Source organism: Pipistrellus kuhlii, unplaced genomic scaffold (genome assembly GCF_014108245.1).
Source record: "Pipistrellus kuhlii isolate mPipKuh1 unplaced genomic scaffold, mPipKuh1.p scaffold_m20_p_11, whole genome shotgun sequence".
NCBI lineage: Eukaryota > Metazoa > Chordata > Mammalia > Chiroptera > Vespertilionidae > Pipistrellus > Pipistrellus kuhlii.
In genome coordinates this window covers 50,610,600-50,627,980 of record NW_023425416.1, presented here as the reverse complement: position 1 = coordinate 50,627,980, position 17,381 = coordinate 50,610,600, and the positions used below count along the sequence as shown (strand labels likewise).

The 17,381-nt window shown below is 69.7% G+C and overlaps 1 protein-coding gene across 4 annotated transcripts in view; it reads right to left on the bottom strand.

Annotated features, from left to right (window-relative positions):
* LOC118715606 (twinfilin-2) overlaps positions 1–15,757 on the bottom strand; it is a 26,658-nt gene extending 10,901 nt beyond the window's left edge. The window contains exons 1-9 of one of the 4 annotated variants that reach the window (XM_036432140.2): positions 15,560–15,757; positions 12,257–12,334; positions 10,536–10,714; positions 10,117–10,212; positions 9,743–9,847; positions 9,024–9,149; positions 8,317–8,467; positions 8,119–8,240; positions 1–2,616 (exon numbers count right to left, since the gene is read on the bottom strand). The exon at positions 1–2,616 is cut by the window's left edge and continues 570 nt beyond it. In XM_036432140.2, the coding sequence (XP_036288033.1) occupies positions 1–2,616; positions 8,119–8,240; positions 8,317–8,467; positions 9,024–9,149; positions 9,743–9,847; positions 10,117–10,212; positions 10,536–10,714; positions 12,257–12,334; positions 15,560–15,584 (3,498 nt within the window). In that variant the 5' untranslated portion in view covers positions 15,585–15,757. Of the gene's footprint in view, positions 2,617–3,356; positions 4,241–6,560; positions 6,934–8,118; positions 8,241–8,316; positions 8,468–9,023; positions 9,150–9,742; positions 9,848–10,116; positions 10,213–10,535; positions 10,715–12,256; positions 12,335–15,559 lie in introns of those variants that run through there. The other 3 variants (XM_045579517.1, XM_036432139.2, XM_036432138.2) reach the window with 3 other exon arrangements.
* Between the last annotated feature and the right edge of the window lie 1,624 nt (positions 15,758–17,381).

Sequence of the window (17,381 nt, the reverse complement as noted above, 5' to 3'; positions counted from 1 at the left end):
GAAGCAGTACCAGAGGTCCCAGCCGCACAGGTGCTGCAGCAGCGGCACGGCCACGGCCAGCGCCACGGCCAGCAGCGACAGGCCGAAGCAGTCCCAGGACAGGGCCTCGTCCAGGCAGAGCCGCAGGTCCTGCGCGAAGATGCTGCGGCCCTGCAGCTGCCCGGGGCTGCCGCACTTGACCTGGCTGGCCAGCCCGGGCACGGCCGCCTGCACCTGCAGCAGGAAGTCCACGAAGGACGCGCCGCAGGCGCAGTGCAGCGGGTTGGCGCGCACGTCCAGGGCGGTCAGGGCGGCGGCCGCCGCCAGGGAGCCGAACCAGGCGGGGTCCAGCGTGCGGAGGGCGTTGTGGCTGAGGTTGAGCTCCCGCAGCGCCGTGGCCGGCGCGAAGAAGCCGAGGGCCACGTAGCTGATGAGGTTGCGGCTGACGTCCAGGCTCCGGAGCCGGGGCTCGGCGGGGAGGCTGCCGTTGGTCAGGGCCTTGAGCTGGTTGCCCGCCAGGTCCAGGCTGTCCAGCTGCGGCAGGAGGGCCAGGCTGCTCCAGTTGAAGAAGGCCAGGAAGTTGTCCCGCAGCCGCAGCCGCCGCAGGTCCGGGGGCAGGCTGGCCAGGTTGTGGGGCAGCACGGCGTGCAGGTGGTTGCGGGACAGGTCCAGGCTCCGCAGCCAGCGCAGGCCCTGGAAGAAGCGGAGGTAGAGGTCGCCCTCGTTCCACATGCGGTTCAGGGCGTTGCCGCTGAAGTCCAGGGCCAGGAGGGTGGCGCTGCGGAGCTCGGGCGACACGCGGCTGTGGATGGCGTTGTGGGCCAGGCTGAGGTGGCGCAGGCTGCGCAGCTGGGCCACGAAGCTGAGGTTGTGGCCCATGCCCTGCATGCTGAAGGGCTGGCTGTTGTAGCTGAGGTCCAGCGTGCGCAGGCGCGGCAGCTCGGTGAAGGAGCGGCCGTGGTACAGGTCCAGCTTGTTGTAGGACAGGTCCAGCACCCGCAGGCCGGGCAGCCGCGCGAACTGCGAGCCGTTGACCTGGGAGATGCTGTTGTAGCTCAGGCGCAGGCACTCGAGGCGCGACAGCCCCGCGAACATCTCGGGCTCGATCGTCACCAGGTTGTTCCGAGACAGGTTCAGGGTGAAGGTGAGGTTCTCGCAGCTCAGCCTGAAGTCCCTGAAGTCCCCGAGGCCCCGGGCATCCTCGAGGTCCCCCGGGGGCCGCCGCCCGCCCGCCTCCCCCGCGTCCGCCTCCCCCGGGGGGGTATCGGGGCCCAGCGCCGAGAGGTCCCCCGAGCGCCGCCCGCCCTCCTCGCCGGCGTTCGCCTCGCCCCGCGCGGCCTCGGCGCCCGGCGCCCCGCTGATGCGGTTGTTGGACAGGTCCACCTGGCGCAGGCGGGGGAAGGCCCCGAAGACGCTGAGCTGGGCCCGGTTGATGAAGTTCATCTGCAGGCGGAGGCTCCGCAGGGCGGGCAGGCCGGCCAGCGGCTGCAGCGTGCGCTGGCTCAGCTCCCGGAAGAAGATGCCCGTCATGTCCAGGTGCTCCAGGGCGCGCAGCCCCTGGAAGGACCGCGCCAGCCGCAGGTGGGCGTAGGACACCCCCTTGTGGTAGTTGAAGGACAGGTTGAGCTTGCGCAGCCTCCTCAGGCGCCAGAAGACGGAGGTGTTGGTGATGAAGTCGTACAGGAAGTTCTCACTCAGGTCCAGCCCCGTGAGGTTGTCCAGGCCCCGGAACCAGCTGTCGTCCAGGCTGTGGAGGGAGCTGTCGCTCAGCACCAGGCCCTCCAGGCGGCTCAGGCTGCGGAAGGCGTCGGGGTGCAGCCGGGGGTAGCCCCGGGGGCACTCCACGCAGGGGTTGCGGGCGTGGTCGCAGCGGCGGCAGTTCCCGCCCACGTCCAGCACCCGCAGGGCCGTGAGGTTGGCCAGGTCGCCGGGCCCCAGGGCGACGATGCGGTTGTAGGCCAGCAGCAGGGTCTGCAGGCCGGCGGGCAGGCCGCGGGGCACCGCCGTGAGGTTGTTGTACTTGAGCGACAGGTGGGTGAGGTTGCGCAGGCCCAGGAGGGCGCCGGGGGCCACCCGCACGGCCCCCCCGCAGGGGTTCTCGTAGTAGCAGTTGCCGTCCACGTACAGGTGGGAGAGGGCGTGCAGGCCGCGGAAGCTGGCGGCGTCGAGGACCAGGATGTTGGTGCGGCTGAGGGACAGCGTGCGCAGGGCGGCGGGCAGCGCGGGCACCGTGGTGATGTTGTTGTAGCTCAGGTTCAGCTCCTCCAGCGTGGGCACGGCCAGGAAGGTGTGGGGCGCGATGGTCATGTGGCAGGCCCAGTGCATGATGCTGAGGCTGCTGGGTGGGCAGTTCCACTTGAGGTCGAGCTTGCGCAGGCGGGTCAGGTGGGCGAAGTCCTGGTCGTGGAGGTGGCGGATGCGGTTGCAGCGCAGGGAGAGGCTGGTGACGTTGGCCCGGGGCGAGGACTCGGAGAAGCGGGGCACGGCCGTCAGGAAGAGCCACTCGCAGTCCACGTGGTTGGGGGTCTGCTCCTCGCAGGGCAGGAAGGCGGGCAGGGCGCCCTGGGCCTGGGCCAGGGCCAGCACCTGGGCCTGAACCAGGAGGCACAGGGGCAGCAGGGCGCCGTGGCAGGGGCCCTGTAGGGGGGAGGGGGAGAACGGGAGGGGAGCGTGAGTACCAGCCCGGCTTCGCCTCCCCACCCAGGTCTCCCCAGGGAGGCTCCCGCCTCTCTGCCCACCCCCTCCCACCTCCGAGGCTCGTGGGGAACCTGGACGTGGGCCGGGGACTCGGCCGTGGACTCAGAACCGCTCCTGAGACCCAGAACTCAGACGCATGGTCCAGACTTTCACTCCGAACCAAACCCCAGCTGCACGAGAGCCAGGCGGGTGCCTGCAGGCCCCAGGCTTCCCCTCTCCTCCCCCCACTCTCCCTCCATCCTCAGCCCATTGCTCTTTTCTCCTGAGCAAGGAGCCCCTCCCCGTTCCGCCCGCTGCTTCCCTCCTCCCCACCCCCTCCCTTTGGCCACGACCGACCCAGGCAGGAATGAGGGTCTCTCGCTGGGGTCCAGGCCGGGGACCATCCAGGGCCTGGGCACCGGGGGCAGTGCCCGCTCTTTCCCCTCGGCCCAGGAGCCTGCCCCTGCTGTGGGTCAGAGCCAGGCCTGGGCGCCCAGCTTTACCTTGGCCCCCGGGCCCCTCAGAGGGAGCCCTCGGCCTCGGCCTCCTCGTCCGCGCTGTTGTCTGGGGGGCCCCGGGGGCACCCTGGGCCATGTGGGTGACAGTGCATCCCCTACTGTCCCCTACTGCCAAGCCCTCCCGTCTCCCCACCCGTCCCCTGGCCCCGCTGTCCCCTCCCCAGCCAAGGGTGGCTGTCCTACCATGACCAGGAGGGGGGCTTGTCCAGAGGGTCTCGTCCAGCCAGGCCCTTCCCGCTGCGACTGCTGCCAGCAGAGGAAGTGAGACTTTCACAACCGCCAGCCCCCTCCCTGCCATGGCGGGGGGCGTGCGATGAGTCAGGCCATTTGCATAGTCAGATGGCAGACAGAGCCCTCCTTCCTCTTTCACTCCCCTCCCTCGCCCCAGCCTGTCCCGGCAAGACCGCCGTCTGTCTGGGCCTCACACCTGTCTGCGGGGACCCTGGGAGCCACGGGGCCCCAGCCCAGGCGATGCTCCCCGAGGAGCTGGCATCGGGGCAGTGCCAGACCTCGAGGGCACGCCGACACCTGCCGGGGCCTCCCCTCTCACCCTCATCCCTGCAGGCGGCCACAGGCCGGCGCCTCCTCCCTGCGCCTGCCCCTCCTGGCAGAGGCCTTCGAGGCTGGGGCCTGGGTGTGGGAGCTGAGCCTCCCCGCTGCACCTGCACCCCAGCCCCCACTCCCTCTAGGAGGGGTCCCCCTGCGCTCCCCACGTCCGGCTGGCTGCCGGACCGCCTGGCTCGGCTCCCATGGGCTCTGCCCGCTCCTTGGCCCCCAGCAAGGCCCTGGGCTCCACTTCCAGGTCCACCAGCTCCTGCCCATCACCCGCCATCTCTCGCCTAGACCAACACCCTCATCCTCGCCTCACGGGTGGCCGGCTTCTGTGCTCACACCCACACCCACGCCTGTTCCCATGGGCCCCGAGTCACAGGAGGCCCCCCTCCCCGGCTCAGGCCCCTCTGTGACCCTTTCTGGAGCCAAAGTCGCACCCACATAGTGGCCTCCCTCCTGTGCCGGCCTGGACACACCGGGGCACCTCCCGCCGAGGCCTGTGAGGGTCCGGTCCCTCTGCCTGAAGCTCTTCTCTCAGACCCTCCCTCCCCGCCGTCGTCTCCTTCACGTCCCCTCACACAGGGCCTCTCAGCGGGGCCTCCTGCGCTTCGTCTAAGCCTTCCACCCGCCAAGACCGGATTGGCTCAGTGGTAGAGCGTCGGTCTGCGGACTGAAGGGTCCCAGGTTTGATTCCGGTCAAGGGCATGTACGTTGGTTGCCGGCACATCCCCGGTAGGGGGTGTGCAAGAGGCAGCTGGTCGAGGATTCTGTCTCATTGACGTTTCTAGCTCTCTCTCTCTCTCCCTTCCTCTCTGTAAAAAATCAATAAAATATATTTTAAAAAATCAAAAAAGGGTGATCATGAAAATTAAAAAAAATAAAATAAAAAATAAACCTTCAACCTGGGCCAAGCCCCTTTTCTGGCTGTTTTCTCTTTCTTTCTTTCTTCTTTCTTTCTTTCTTTCTTTCTTTCTTTCTTTCTTTCTTTCTTTCTTTCCTTTCTTCCTTCCTTCCTTCCTTCCTTCCTTCCTTCTTTCTTTCTTTCTTTCTTTCTTTCTTTTTAATATATATTTTATTGATTTTTTACAGAGAGGAAGGGAGAGGGACAGAGAGTTAGAAACATCGATGAGAGAGAAACATCGACCAGCTGCCTCCTGCACACCCACTGCCGGGGATGGGCCCGAAACCAAGGCACATGCCCTTGGCCAGAATTGAACCCGGGACCCTTTAGTCCGCAGACTGACGCTCTATCCACTGAGCCACACCGGCTTCAGCCCGGCTGTTTTCTGTTTAAGTTTTGACAAATCAGCATGCGATTTCCTTGCTTTTGCGTCGCCTGTAATAGTCTTCTTGCCCGCTGGCCACGTGGGACCTTTTCTGTCTGTGTCCCGGGCCCACCCGGTGCCAGCTGAGCCTGGGCTGTCCCGGCCCCCGGACAGAGGTTCTGGGTGACGCTGAGTGAACGCAAAGGGCTTCTGCCGGGAGGCGGGCTCGGCTGCCGCTGCAGGGAGGGGTCGGGCCCTCGCCCTCGCCCAGGCTGTGCCACTGCGGACAGGACAGTGCCAGGTCCGGGGCTGAACCGCCACCGACCGGGGTCCTCACCCCTGCACCCCCCGCTGAGCCCCTCCCCAGGGCCCCTGGGACCAAAGGCTCAGGACCTCTCCCCTTCCAGCAGCCACCGTCTGCCTTGGGGGCAGAACCCAGGTCCCGAGGTGGCCATGAGCTGCCAGGGAAGCCTGCGTGTGCATGCACACACACCGGCTGGACACTGCGGGATTTCAGACACCCATCGCACCCGCCAGAGCCCAGCTCCACTGAGGTCGGGAAGCCCAGTGGGCAGAGCTCCCCAGCGGCGCAGGCCGAGGAATGCCCCCGGAGAGCCTCCCCCCCATCCCACTGCCTGGCCTGTGAATTGAGTCCACGAGAGGGGCTCACAGGCAGTTCCGGGTTTGAGGGGAGCGGGCCCGGCAGCAGTGGGAAAGGGAAGTGGCTATAATTGGAGCGGTCCTCCAGGCAGGGGAAGGGGAAGCCGATCTTCGGAAGCAGCCGCTCCGCCCCCGGCTCTGCAGGGGGAGGAAGGGGCCCGGGAACAGGTGTGGAAGCGGATGGTCCCCCGTGGCCTCCGGGCCGGCCCTGCCCACGCCTGGCTTTCGCCCTGCACGCACTCCCGCGTGTAAGAACTGCCGGGGAGTGCACGTGTGTTGTGTGAAGCCAGTAAGGTTGGCCTGAGAACCAGGAGGTCACAGTTCGATTCCTGGTCGGGGCACCCGCCCCAGTGGCAGGCACCATCCCCGGTGGGAGGCCCGCAGGAGGCAGCTGATGATCCGTGGTTCTCTCTTCATGGATGTTTCACTCTCTCTCCCTCTTCCTTCCTCTCTGAAGTCAACAAAAATAGACAAAGCCAGCGGGTTTGGGGAACTCGGAGCAGCTGTAGGAAACCCGCACACCCGCCCCCCTCCCCCGCGCTGTGCCCCCCACCACAGGCAGACCCCTCCGAGGAGGCGTCCCTGCACCCAGACACTCTCCTGGCACCTCCCACGGGGGGCGGGGCCGTCACACACACAGGGCCTCCCATGCCCAGGGCCAGGGGCTCCCTCGGGCCAGACTCGGCTGTTGATTTAAAAATATTTTATTCTTTAAAAAATACAGCATCCAACCATCTCCCCCACCGTGACCCTGCCCGGCCCCGACGGACCCACCCCTGTGGCCAAGGATTGTGGCTGCGCCGGGCCCTGGTCTCAGTTCCCTCGGGGCCCACGTTCATGCCAGGCCCTGAGACAGCCACGCAGGGCCCGGACAGCGGGCACACGGCGGGCACACGGACGGGCACACGGACGGGCACACGGACGAGGGGCAGGGAGAGCACGGGGGAGGCCAACGCCAGCCCGGTGGCCCCTGGAAGCAGCAAGCGGGTCCGCCACCGCCCTCCCGCCCCGAGGCCCCTGCCCGCAGCCCGGGCGGCGGGCGGGCGGGCGGACGGGAGGGAGGCGGCGGCCGGGCGGGCGGCGGCCCCGCAGTGACCGGCCGGCGGCCGGGGCCTCTAGCTGTCGTCGCCGTTCTCCCCGGGGCCGCGGATGAGGCGCTTGTGGCCGCGCTTGCCGCCCGGGCCCTGGGGCTTGGCGAAGGCCCGCCTGCAGGCGTGCTGCTTGGGGTGCACCTCGTCGTACAGGAAGTCGGCGGTCAGCTCGGCCCCGTCGCCGATCTCGATCTGCGAGGGGCACGCCGTGTCAGCCCCAGTGTGGGACCCAGACTCCCACCTCACTCCCGGGTACCCCTTCTCTCCTCCCCGACCCCCACCTGGACGACCTGCTGACCCCGCCTTCCGGGCCCCCCGCCTTCCGGGCCCCCCCGCCTTCCGGGCCCCCCGCCTTCCGGGCCCCCCGCCTTCCGGACCCCCCGCCTTCCAGGATCCCCGCCTTCCGGGCCCCCCGCCTTCCGGGCCCCCCGCCTTCCAGGACCCCCCGCCTTCCAGGACCCCCCGCCTTCCAGGCCCCCCGCCTTCCAGGATCCCCGCCTTCCAGGCCCCCCGCCTTCTGGACCCCCCCGCCTTCCAGGACCCCCCGCCTTCCAGGATCCCCGCCTTCTGGACCCCCTGGCTTCCAGGATCCCCACCTTCCGGGCCCCCCCGCCTTCCGGACCCCCCGCCTTCCAGGACCCCCCGCCTTCCAGGATCCCCGCCTTCTGGACCCCCTGGCTTCCAGGATCCCCACCTTCCGGGCCCCCATGCCTTCCGAACCCCCCGCCTTCCCGGACCCCCCGCCTTCCAGGATCCCCGCCTTCTGGACCCCCTGGCTTCCAGGACCCCCACCTTCCGGGCCCCCCCGCCTTCCGGACCCCCCGCCTTCCAGGATCCCCGCCTTCTGGAACCCCTGGCTTCCAGGATCCCCACCTTCCGGGTCCCCCACCTTCCGGGCCCCCCCCACCTTCCAGGATCCCCGCCTTCCAGGACCCCCCGCCTTCCAGGACCCCGCCTTCCGGGCCCCCCGCCTTCCGGACCCCCTGCCTTCTGGGCCCCCCGCCTTCCAGGTTCCCCACCTTCCGGGCCCCCCGCCTCCGGGCCCCCCCGCCTTCCAGGATCCCCGCCTTCCAGGCCCCCCGCCTTCTGGGCCCCCCCGCCTTCCAGGATCCCCGCCTTCCAGGCCCCCCGCCTTCCAGGCCCCCCGCCTTCTGGGCCCGGGCAGGAGGCACAGAGCCCGGGCAGGAGGCACAGAGCCAGGGCTCGGGCCCGCCCAGGCCATCAGCCAGCAGGGCAGTCCTGGACCGGTCCCCCCGTTTCTCCCCTGGACCGGTCCCCCGTCCTCCCCCCAACAGGCAGCAGTGGCCCTGCCCTCCACCGTCTCGCCCCGGGCCCGGCAGAGGCGGGGGGGGCTCAGGGGGACACGCTCGCGCCCACCTTCTTGGCGATCTCCAGCCGGAAGTCCTGCTCCACCGAGTCGAGGAGGCGGCTCTTGCAGCTGGAGTAGAGCATGCGCTCCCGGATGCTGCACTTGTAGCCGGGCATCGAGTAGATGAACACTGGGGGCGGGCGGAGCGGTGAGCGGGCGCCCCCGCCCCCGCAGGCCCCCCCCCCCCCCCCCCGGCCGCTGCTCACCCACAGACTCCAGCGGGTCGCCCTCGTGCGTGTGCCGGTAGAGGAAGAAGTGGTAGCGGGCGGCCTCGCGGGGCACACGGGAGGGCAGCTGGGCCACGTCCGTGGGCTCCGTGTGCACCAGCTCGATGGTCTCCCGCTCCAGGTCCAGCTTCTGCCGAGGGCGGGGGCGCCAGGAGGGTGAGGCAGTGCCCGCCCGCCCGCCACGGGGGCCCCCGGCCCAGCTCCCAGGGAAGGCTGGAAGGACCCCCCAACCATGGGCAGGACCAGCCCCCCCCTCAGACCTCAGGCCGCTTGGAGAGGAGGTGCCCCTTGGCCCCGGGGGGCCAGCCTGGACCACAGGGGCGAGGGCTTGCCTGGGGGTGGGGGTGAGGATGGGGTGAGGGGGAGTCTGGGACAGGAAGGGGCTGAGAGCTAAGGAGTCAGCGGATTCAGTGAGTACAGTGTGCGAGCGGAGGCGGGCGGGACTGTCACAGGCCCCTGCCCATGAGCAGGGACAGGGCAGGGGGCAGAGCGCATCCATGACACACGGCAGCTGCACCCAATGGGGACGGGCAGGGGCGGGGCGGGGCCGGCAGGTGTTCCTGCGGGCCCACGGATGAGCTGTGTGGACAGGCCGGGGACACGGTGCACACGCCTGCACGTGTGAGGGAGGTGGGGTGGGGCGGGGTTGAGGTGGGGGAGCGTCGGGGGCCGGCGGGCGCACCCACCAGCTGGATGTAGTCGATGGCCTTCTGCCGGAGCCGCTGCAGCGCCCGCTGGGCCTCGGGCTGCAGCGGGAAGGCCAGGCCCTGCAGCGTCTGGTGCTTGCTCTCCACGCTGATCTCCGTCTTCCCCTGGGGCAGCGCCAGTGAGCTCCGTGAGCGGCCTCACCTGCCGCCCGACGGGGCGCAGGGAGCACAGGCCCGCCCCCCAGCGCCCACCCCGCCTCCCCTCACCCCCCAGCGCCCACCCCGCCTCCCCTCACCCCCCAGCGCCCCCCCCCCGCCCCCCCTCACCCCCCAGCGCCCCACCCCGCCTCCCCTCACCCCCCAGCGCCCACCCCGCCTCCCCTCACCCCCCAGCGCCCCCCCCCCGCCTCCCCTCACCCCCCAGGGCCCCCCCCCGCCTCCCCTCACCCCCCAGCGCCCCCCCCCGCCTCCCCTCACCCCCCAGCGCCCACCCCGCCTCCCCTCACCCCCCAGCGCCCCACCCCCGCCTCCCCTCACCCCCAGCGCCCACCCCGCCTCCCCTCACCCCCCAGCGCCCACCCCGCCTCCCCTCACCCCCCAGCGCCCACCCCGCCTCCCTCACCCCGCCTCCCCTCACCCCCCAGCGCCCACCCCGCCTCCCCTCACCCCGCCTCCCCTCACCCCCCAGCGCCCACCCCGCCTCCCCTCACCCCCCAGCGCCCACCCCGCCTCCCCTCACCCCCCAGCGCCCACCTCACCTCGTTGATGCGGATCTGCTGCAGCTCCCTCTCGGCCGAGGTCAGCGGGGCGGGCGCCGCGCAGGAGGACAGGTGCTTCTGGTAGCCGGCCAGGGAGAGGTCGTCCTGCCGGGCGGAGGCACGAACGGGTGATCGGGCAACTGCCGGGAGCCCTCAGCACCCAGCCCGCAGCACCCAGCCCGCAGCCCAGGCCTGCAGCCCTCAGCGCCCAGCCCCCAGCCCTCAGCACCCAGCCCGCAGCCCGGGCACCCAGCCCTCAGCGCCCAGCCCGCAGCCCTCCCTGCTCATGGCCCAGCCGGTGCCCACCCGCCCCGTGACCCGAACCCGTCTGTCCTCAGGCCTGTGACCGGCTCGCAGGGCCAGCCTGAGCGCACCTTCGTGGTCCCGAAGAGCTCGTCCTTGACGTGGCCGCCCCCGAACTCCTTCTTCACCGTGGCCCTCGTGGCCGCGTACAGCATCTTCAGCCGCACCTGAGCGGGGGCCAGCGTGAGGCCCTGGGGGCAGGGCTGTCTCCCCGCAGGCAGGGCCAGGGGCAGGGCTGTCTCCCCGCCTGGTGCCCACACCCCGGCAGAGGGCGCCGTGCAGAGCGAGGAGGCAGTGGGGTGGCTCGGACAGCAGGGGGAGCCCTTGTCCAGCCAACCTCTGACTCCCAGGCCAGGAGGCTGCGGCGACCCAGGACCTGGTCCCTTCAGCCGCCCTGGAGCCGGTCCCCACGTCCCCCCACCCCAAGGATGGGCCTCGTCTCGCTCAGCCCCGGGCCCTCCCCCCGTCCGGGACTGGCACCGGGACTCACGGGGGAGCTGTCAGGCGACCAGGCCAGGAAGAGCCACTCGAAGCCCTGGGCGTTCTTGGAGTCCAGGCGGTAGAGCAGGTAGCAGGGCTGCTGGGCGTCCAGGAGCGGCAGCACCGCCCGGTCATAGTCCTGCTCCCAGCTGCCCACCGGCTCCCGCGACGCCCCCAGCGTGAGCTGCTCTGGGGGCAGAGGCGGGGTGAGCGAGTCCCACCCCCACGCCTTCCCCAGCCGCCCGGACCTCCGCCTCCGGCCCCCCTCCCCGCCTTCCCTGGAGCCCCCAGGCCCCGAGGGCGAGGCTGGGACTGAAGCACGAGTGAGTGGGTGGGTGAGGGGTGACAAAGCTGCCACTGGGGTCCGCTCCCTCCGCACACGCACGGACACGGGTGAGGTGACGCCAGGACTGGCACAATCACATGAAGACACGCAGAGGTGTGCCCAGCGCCGCCACCAGCTCGCTGCTCCATACACACCCTCACCCTCCCTGGCCCCCTGCAGAGAGCTCTGGGGGCTCACAGCCCCAGCCACGGGCGAGGGGACAATCACACCTGGGCCGGAGGGCTGGCACCTGCTACCAGGCCCCTGATGGGGGCAGGGCCCCCAGGCCAGGCCCAGCAGCCCAGCCCCCTCTGTGGGCCTCGGCCTCCTCGCTGCCTGCCACAACTGAAAGGGGGCCGGCTGGAAGCCAGGGCCGCAGGCTGAGCCGGCCGCCAGCGCTGTCGGCGCGCCTCACCAGGCCGCCCGTCTTCACACCGGAGTTTCACGTCCAAAGTGACCTTCCTGGTTTCTCTAGGAAACCCGGGAGCGGGGCCACAGGCGGGTGGAGATGGCAGTGGCTGCCCGTCCGGGGCCTGGACCCTCTGGGCACGCCCCGCTGCCCACCACTGCCTGCAGGCCTGGGCGGGCCGCGCCCCTGGAGCCCTCAGCTCAGACCTGGGGGACGTCCCGCCTGGGCAGACCCTGCTCGGAGCCCATTCACGGCGTGAAAAGCCATGGGCACCACGCCCGTCCGAGAGCCCCCACAGGCCCGCTCTGCAGGCTGGGAGGACTGGGGGGCAGCCCCCCAGCCCCAGAGTCTCACCCTCGTCTCCGGGGCAGCCCCTCGGCACAGACGGACGGGGAGAGGAAGGAGCCCTCTGTTCCGCCCCACAGCGCCGTCCGCTCCTCCGCCTCGTCAAACCCTCCCACCTGCGGCCTCAGCTCAACCCCCGCCCCCCATAAGCGCACGTCCCAGGTCCAGGCCAAGGCCCAGCCACGCCCAGAATTCTCCCATCTGGACCCCAGAGTCCTTCTCCCCGCCGGGGGACATTTTTTGGGCTTCTCCGTAGGACTCCCCCCTCCCCCCCGCCGCCAGCAGCCACACCGGCCTAGGCTGCCAGCCACCGACCCCGGTGAGCGGCACTGGCCACGGGGCAGGGCCCAGCCTGGCTTATCCCTGCCCCCTGCCCTTCTACCCCCTGCCCGGCCCGTTTCTCCCCACACAGCCCAGGGGGGGGGGGCGCTGGACAGGACCCCAGGCCAGGCCTGGGCCGCCTGCTACCCCTCAGCTTCAGTTTCCTGCCGTTTCACAGGAAACGGAGACGACCACGCCACCTCCAGCGCTTCCTACAGGCCCCTCCGGCTCCCAGGGGGAAACTGAGGCCCAGTGGGCTGGAGGTCCGTGTCCCCACCCCCAGCAAAGCAGCGAGCTCGGCGCCCGCCTCCGTCCGCTCCCGGGCACTCACCGTCCTCGATGACGACTTTGATGAGCCGCACGGAGCCGGCCCGCGCCTTGGCGAGGAACTCCCGCAGCTGCTCGGTGGCTACGAGCACAAGAAACATGGCGGGTGAGGGCGGTGGGCGGGTGGGCGGCAGGGGGCAGGGCGAGGGCGGTGGCAGGGACCGGCCGGGCCTGCTCTGCTCTGCGGGGTCCGGTGCTGGGCGGGGAGCGGGGAGCGGGGAGCGGGTTAAGTACAGCCCCATGTGACCGGGAACCTGAGACGCCGGGACAGAAGCTCCCAAATTTAGCCGCGGAGGTGGCGGTGAGCGGCCGCCCGGCCCGAGGCCTCTGGTGACAGGCGGGGCGGCAGCCCGTCCAGGAGGCGGCTCTGGGCAGGCCAGGCCGGCGCAAGGCCAGGCCGGCGGGAGAGGGGGCCGCTCAGTCCTGTCATAGCCACGGACAGACACACGCGAACAGCTCCCGGGGACCACTATGCCCGCTGACACACACGTGTGTACATGCGCACACACACATGCGCACACACGTTGCACGTGGCAACAAACAGGTACATTCTCAGCCCAGCGTGAGTGAACATAACACGTCAACACGTGCAGGTGACAGAGGAGTGTGAATGCCAACACCCCGTCCACCAGCACACGCTCCGCTGGGCTAACACAAGTGGACACTCGCATTTAGACACACACACACACACACACACACCCAGCCACCATGCCTGGGTTCTAACACACACACACACACACCCAGCCACCATGCCCGGGTCCTAACACACACACTCACACACACACACACACACACATGAATGGCAGACGCAGAGCTTGGCGAAGGCATGTTTGCAGGCAAAGGATGTATAAAGGTTACACGGAAACACACAGGCAGTCCGGAAGGCTTCCTGGAGGAGGGGGGACTCTCAGGAACTCCCCCACGCAGACTCTCTTGGTCCTTGGACCACAGAGCCAGGAGGTAAGAGCCAGTGGCTTGGGACCGAGTGCGGTGGGGAGGACGGTGGTCGGAGCTGGGGACTGCCGTGGTTCGGGGGGAAACCCAGGTCCACGTGGCAGGGCTGCCCGGCGTCCGGGTGCGCGGACCGGCAGCGTGGCCTTGAGGCTCCCCGAGGTCGGAGAGTCCTTGGGGAAGTCCCTGGAGGCTGAGGTCAGGGGCTATTTATAGGGCCCGCAGCTCGGGCCGGGGGGGCCTTTGGGGACACTCTGCCCCCGTCCTCGGGTGCCCCCCATGCAGGCGGCTGAGCCTGAGCCCGGGCGGGCACCACCCTCCAGGCCGCTGGGTGGGCGGGTCCCGGGGCAGCCCGGGTGCTGGGTGCTGAGGGCAGCCCGGCGGGCTGGGCAGAGCCGCCCACCTGCAGAGCCCGGGCGGGTCTCTGAGGAAGACCTGGCCTCTGGGGTGCCCCTTCCCCATTGCTGTGTGTGACCCCTGACCTCTCCGAACCTCACACTCTTCCTCAGGTGGGGCTCGCCGCCCGCAGGCAGAGGGAGGCCGGGGGAGTGAGCGGAGGAAGTGCTGGGAGGGGCTTCCACTGTGACACACGCACCTGCTCAGACCTGCGAGGGAGGGAGGGAGGGCGCAGGGGAGGGACTCGCCCTTCTCCTGTTACGGGGCAGTGACACCCCAGAAGGGGCAGAGACAGCCCATGCCTCCTCAGCCACCATCAATAATCCAGAGGCCGGGCCTGGGACACCTGAGCCTCTCATCAAAGATTCATGCCCCCGCCCCACCCCTGCCTGGCCCGCCCCCACCTGGAGCCTCCGGTTACAGGCCCCTCCCCTCCCCGGCCCTGCCCTGCCCTGCCCTGCGGTCAGCAGACTCGCACCTATGGCCTCCCACCCCCGGCCGCCTGGCAATGAGGGGTGGGCTGCTCCCAGGCAGGAGGAAATGAGAGGGTGAGGCGGCCCGACCAGCTCAGAGGAGGAACCCTCGCTTCCGATCCCGCCCCCTCCCGGCTCCGCTGGGGCAGCGGCGATGACCAGGCAAAGGGGAAGGAAGGGACACTGATCTCTCCTGCGGGCTGAGTCACAGCGGCTGGCCAACGCCTCCTGGGAGAGGCCGGCCACCTGGGGGGAGGCTGGCCCTGCCCCAGGCCCGGCCTGCTGACCTGCTGGACGGGCCAGGGAAGCCTCAGGGCTGTCTGGCCAGCAAGTGGCCACAACCACAAGCCGAGATCTAGGCAGGCGGTCAGGCTGGTCGATGGTGGCCCGGGGGGGGGGGGGGGGGGGGAGATCCTGGTTGGTGGGAAGAGTGGCTGAGGGCCAAACCACCAGGCTCGCTGGGCAGACCGTCTGGACCTTCTGCACAGCCAGGCGGAGGGAACCCTGAGGCCGGGAGGGGCAGGACACCTGGGTCCCGGCCTCCGCCTCTCCGGCAGCCTGTCCAAGGGAGAAAGGGGGGCCCTCGGGGAAGGGGGTGCTGCTGGTCTGGAGAAGCTCGGGTTCGGGGGAAGCTGGCCTGGAGTCTCCAGGGCCACAACCCTCACCCCCAAACCCCATACTCGGACCCTCTCCTGTGTTCCCAACCTGGAACTGGAACCTTCCAAGCCTGGCCCTGGCAGACTCAGATCAGAGTGGAAAACGGAGGGGACCTGAGGTCAAGGTCAGACCCACCACGCTCCCATCCCACTCCCAGGGCCCTGCCCGGGGTGTCCCCAGCCCGGCATGCAGGAGTGTGGGAGGAGCCAAAGGTCAGGGTCCCCCCTCAGACAGACACAAACCCACACCAGCCACACACACACACACACACACACACACACACACACACACACACACATACACACGGTGCATGCATCCATGGTAACAAACGCACACCGAGATGCACCCAGACACCCACAGCCGTGTGCAGTCACGAAACACTGTCTACAGATGGTCCCACGTTACTGTGTCCCTGCAACCAGCCCCTGGTGTGTGTATGTGTGTGTGCACCCAGCTGGGCACACACAGGGCTGTGCACACCAGGCGAGTGAACATGCGTGCACACCTCCCCAGATGTGCGCATCCGGGCGCCCCCGCCCCCGGAGAGGCACACAGACCCATAGATGGGCACACACAGGCACCTACCTCCACCCGCACGGGCACCACAGCACGGAAACTTCCGCCGCAGCCGGGTACCTGCCTGCACACCCACCCCAACTCTGCACGGGGAGCCCCCTCCCCCCAGATGTGCCGCCCCGGCGACGCGCGGCTGCAAAGGGAACAGGAAGCTTCCCCACCGGCGCTGGAGGAGCCGGGAGCAGCCGGGAGCCGGGGAGGGGCGCCGCGGCGGGGAGCCCCTCTGCCCCGGCCCGCCCGCCGCCCGCCCTCACCGTGGATGCCCGTCTGGTGCGCCATGGCTCCGTGCCCTGCTCCGCCCGCGCCCTCGGAGCCCTCGGCTCGGCCTGGCTCCGCTCCGCTGGCTCAGACCCGGGAAGGAGGAGGCGGAGGCGGAGGATGTGGCGGGGGCCGCCCAGCTCCGCTGCTTCCCGGGCGGTGTCGCAGGACCCGCCCCCGGCTGGCCCCGCCCCCAGGGCGCGGCCGGGAGGGGCGGGGCCTCGGCTGCGCGTGCGCACAGGCCGCTCCTTGTTCCGGGTGGGCGTCGGGGCGGAACCGGCGGGCGTGTCCGCGCATGCGCGAGCCAGCCTGAGGGGGGGTCGGCGGGGGACGGTCCGCTCCGTGCGCGTGTGTGCGCGTGCGCGAGCCTGTCCGCTCGGGGCCAGCCGGGTTTGCCCGCCGGCGGGGTCCGCAGGTCCCCCCACTTGTGGCCGGGGAAGGGGTCCGTCCGCACGTGGACGGGCGTGCGTGTGTCTGCGCGGCATCCCCGGCCCGGAGCCCTCGCCTGAGCGCCTCCGGGCACCCGCGAGGCGGCCCCGCTGGGAAGAAGCGAACTCTTGAGTTTTCCCCTGGGGGGCCTGCAGGTGCCAAGGCCCAGAGGCTGGAGGAGGCTGGAGCTTGGTGGCCTGAGACACTGCCAGCTCCTAGCGAACGGTCAGCACCAGCAGCCTGGCCTTGCCTGACGTCAGCCCCTGGGACGAGCCTAGGACCATCAGGGTCCAGTCAGAGCCCATGGTAGGCCCTCAGTGAGGAACCAGCTTTTGCATTTGCTTAACATTTGATGTTCACATTTGCTGAAAGCACCCTTGGAAGGAAGCCTCGAGATGCAGTAAACTCCCAGGAATGTGGCTCTCAAACTTGGGTCGTCTGGCCGCCACCTCCCAACCCCTGTGAGACTGACTCAGGCCGTCCAGGAACTGGTTAGCATCACGCCAGGGGACTGGTTTTAAAAAGATACACGGAAAGGGGTTTGTGATGAGACTGGCCTCACCTGGTGACAGGGGCTGAGAAGTCCCAATGAGACGGGCCAGGGAGCCAGGACAGGCAGAAGAGGGAAACTGAGGCGGACAGCGGGACCCACTGCCGGCATCACCAGGTGCAGAGGGCGCCTCCCTGGTGAGCACCTCCAGGCCCGGAGAAGCAGCAGCACCCGGGGGGGCGAAGCCAGGACCAGCTGCGGTGACGGAGGACCCTGCCCTGAAGTGACCCCTCAGTGAGGGCCTCACCCTGAGCGGGCACTGCCGGACGGATGACTCTTCTGCTCACAGGGCTGGAGACAAAGCCCCAGGGCGGCCACCCCCTTCCCCTCTCGCTCTCCCGCAGGCTGCATCCCCTAACCTCTAAAGGACCCCGAGGCTTCCACCTGGGGAGCGCCGGGCAGCGGCAGCTCGTCCCAGACTAACCCCCCCGCCCCGTCCCGAGGCCCCTTGGCTGACTTTGCGGAGAGTAGGGTTGCTCATCTGGGCTTTCCTGCTGCCTCTCTATGCGAGGCCCTTCCTCGTTCACGGTCCCAGCCCCCATGAGCACTCCTTGAATCACCTGGGCGTGTTGTGAAATCTGTCCTGCAGGAAGTCAGGAACCCACAGGCTGGGGCTGGCCGGAGCCAGTCCGCTTCCCGGTAACACCACCACCAGCAAGCTGCCCTGGCGGGAGGCTCAGGGCAGTGCTGGGGGAGTTCCAGTCCAAGCCCGAGGCTGAGAACCGAGACCCGGGGCGGGAGGAAGCGGAGTCCCCTTTCAGCAGATCTGTCTCACCCGGGCCCTCAGCGATGGTGCAGCCTGCGTGGTGAGGGCGTCTTGTTGACTCGGCCTGCGGCAG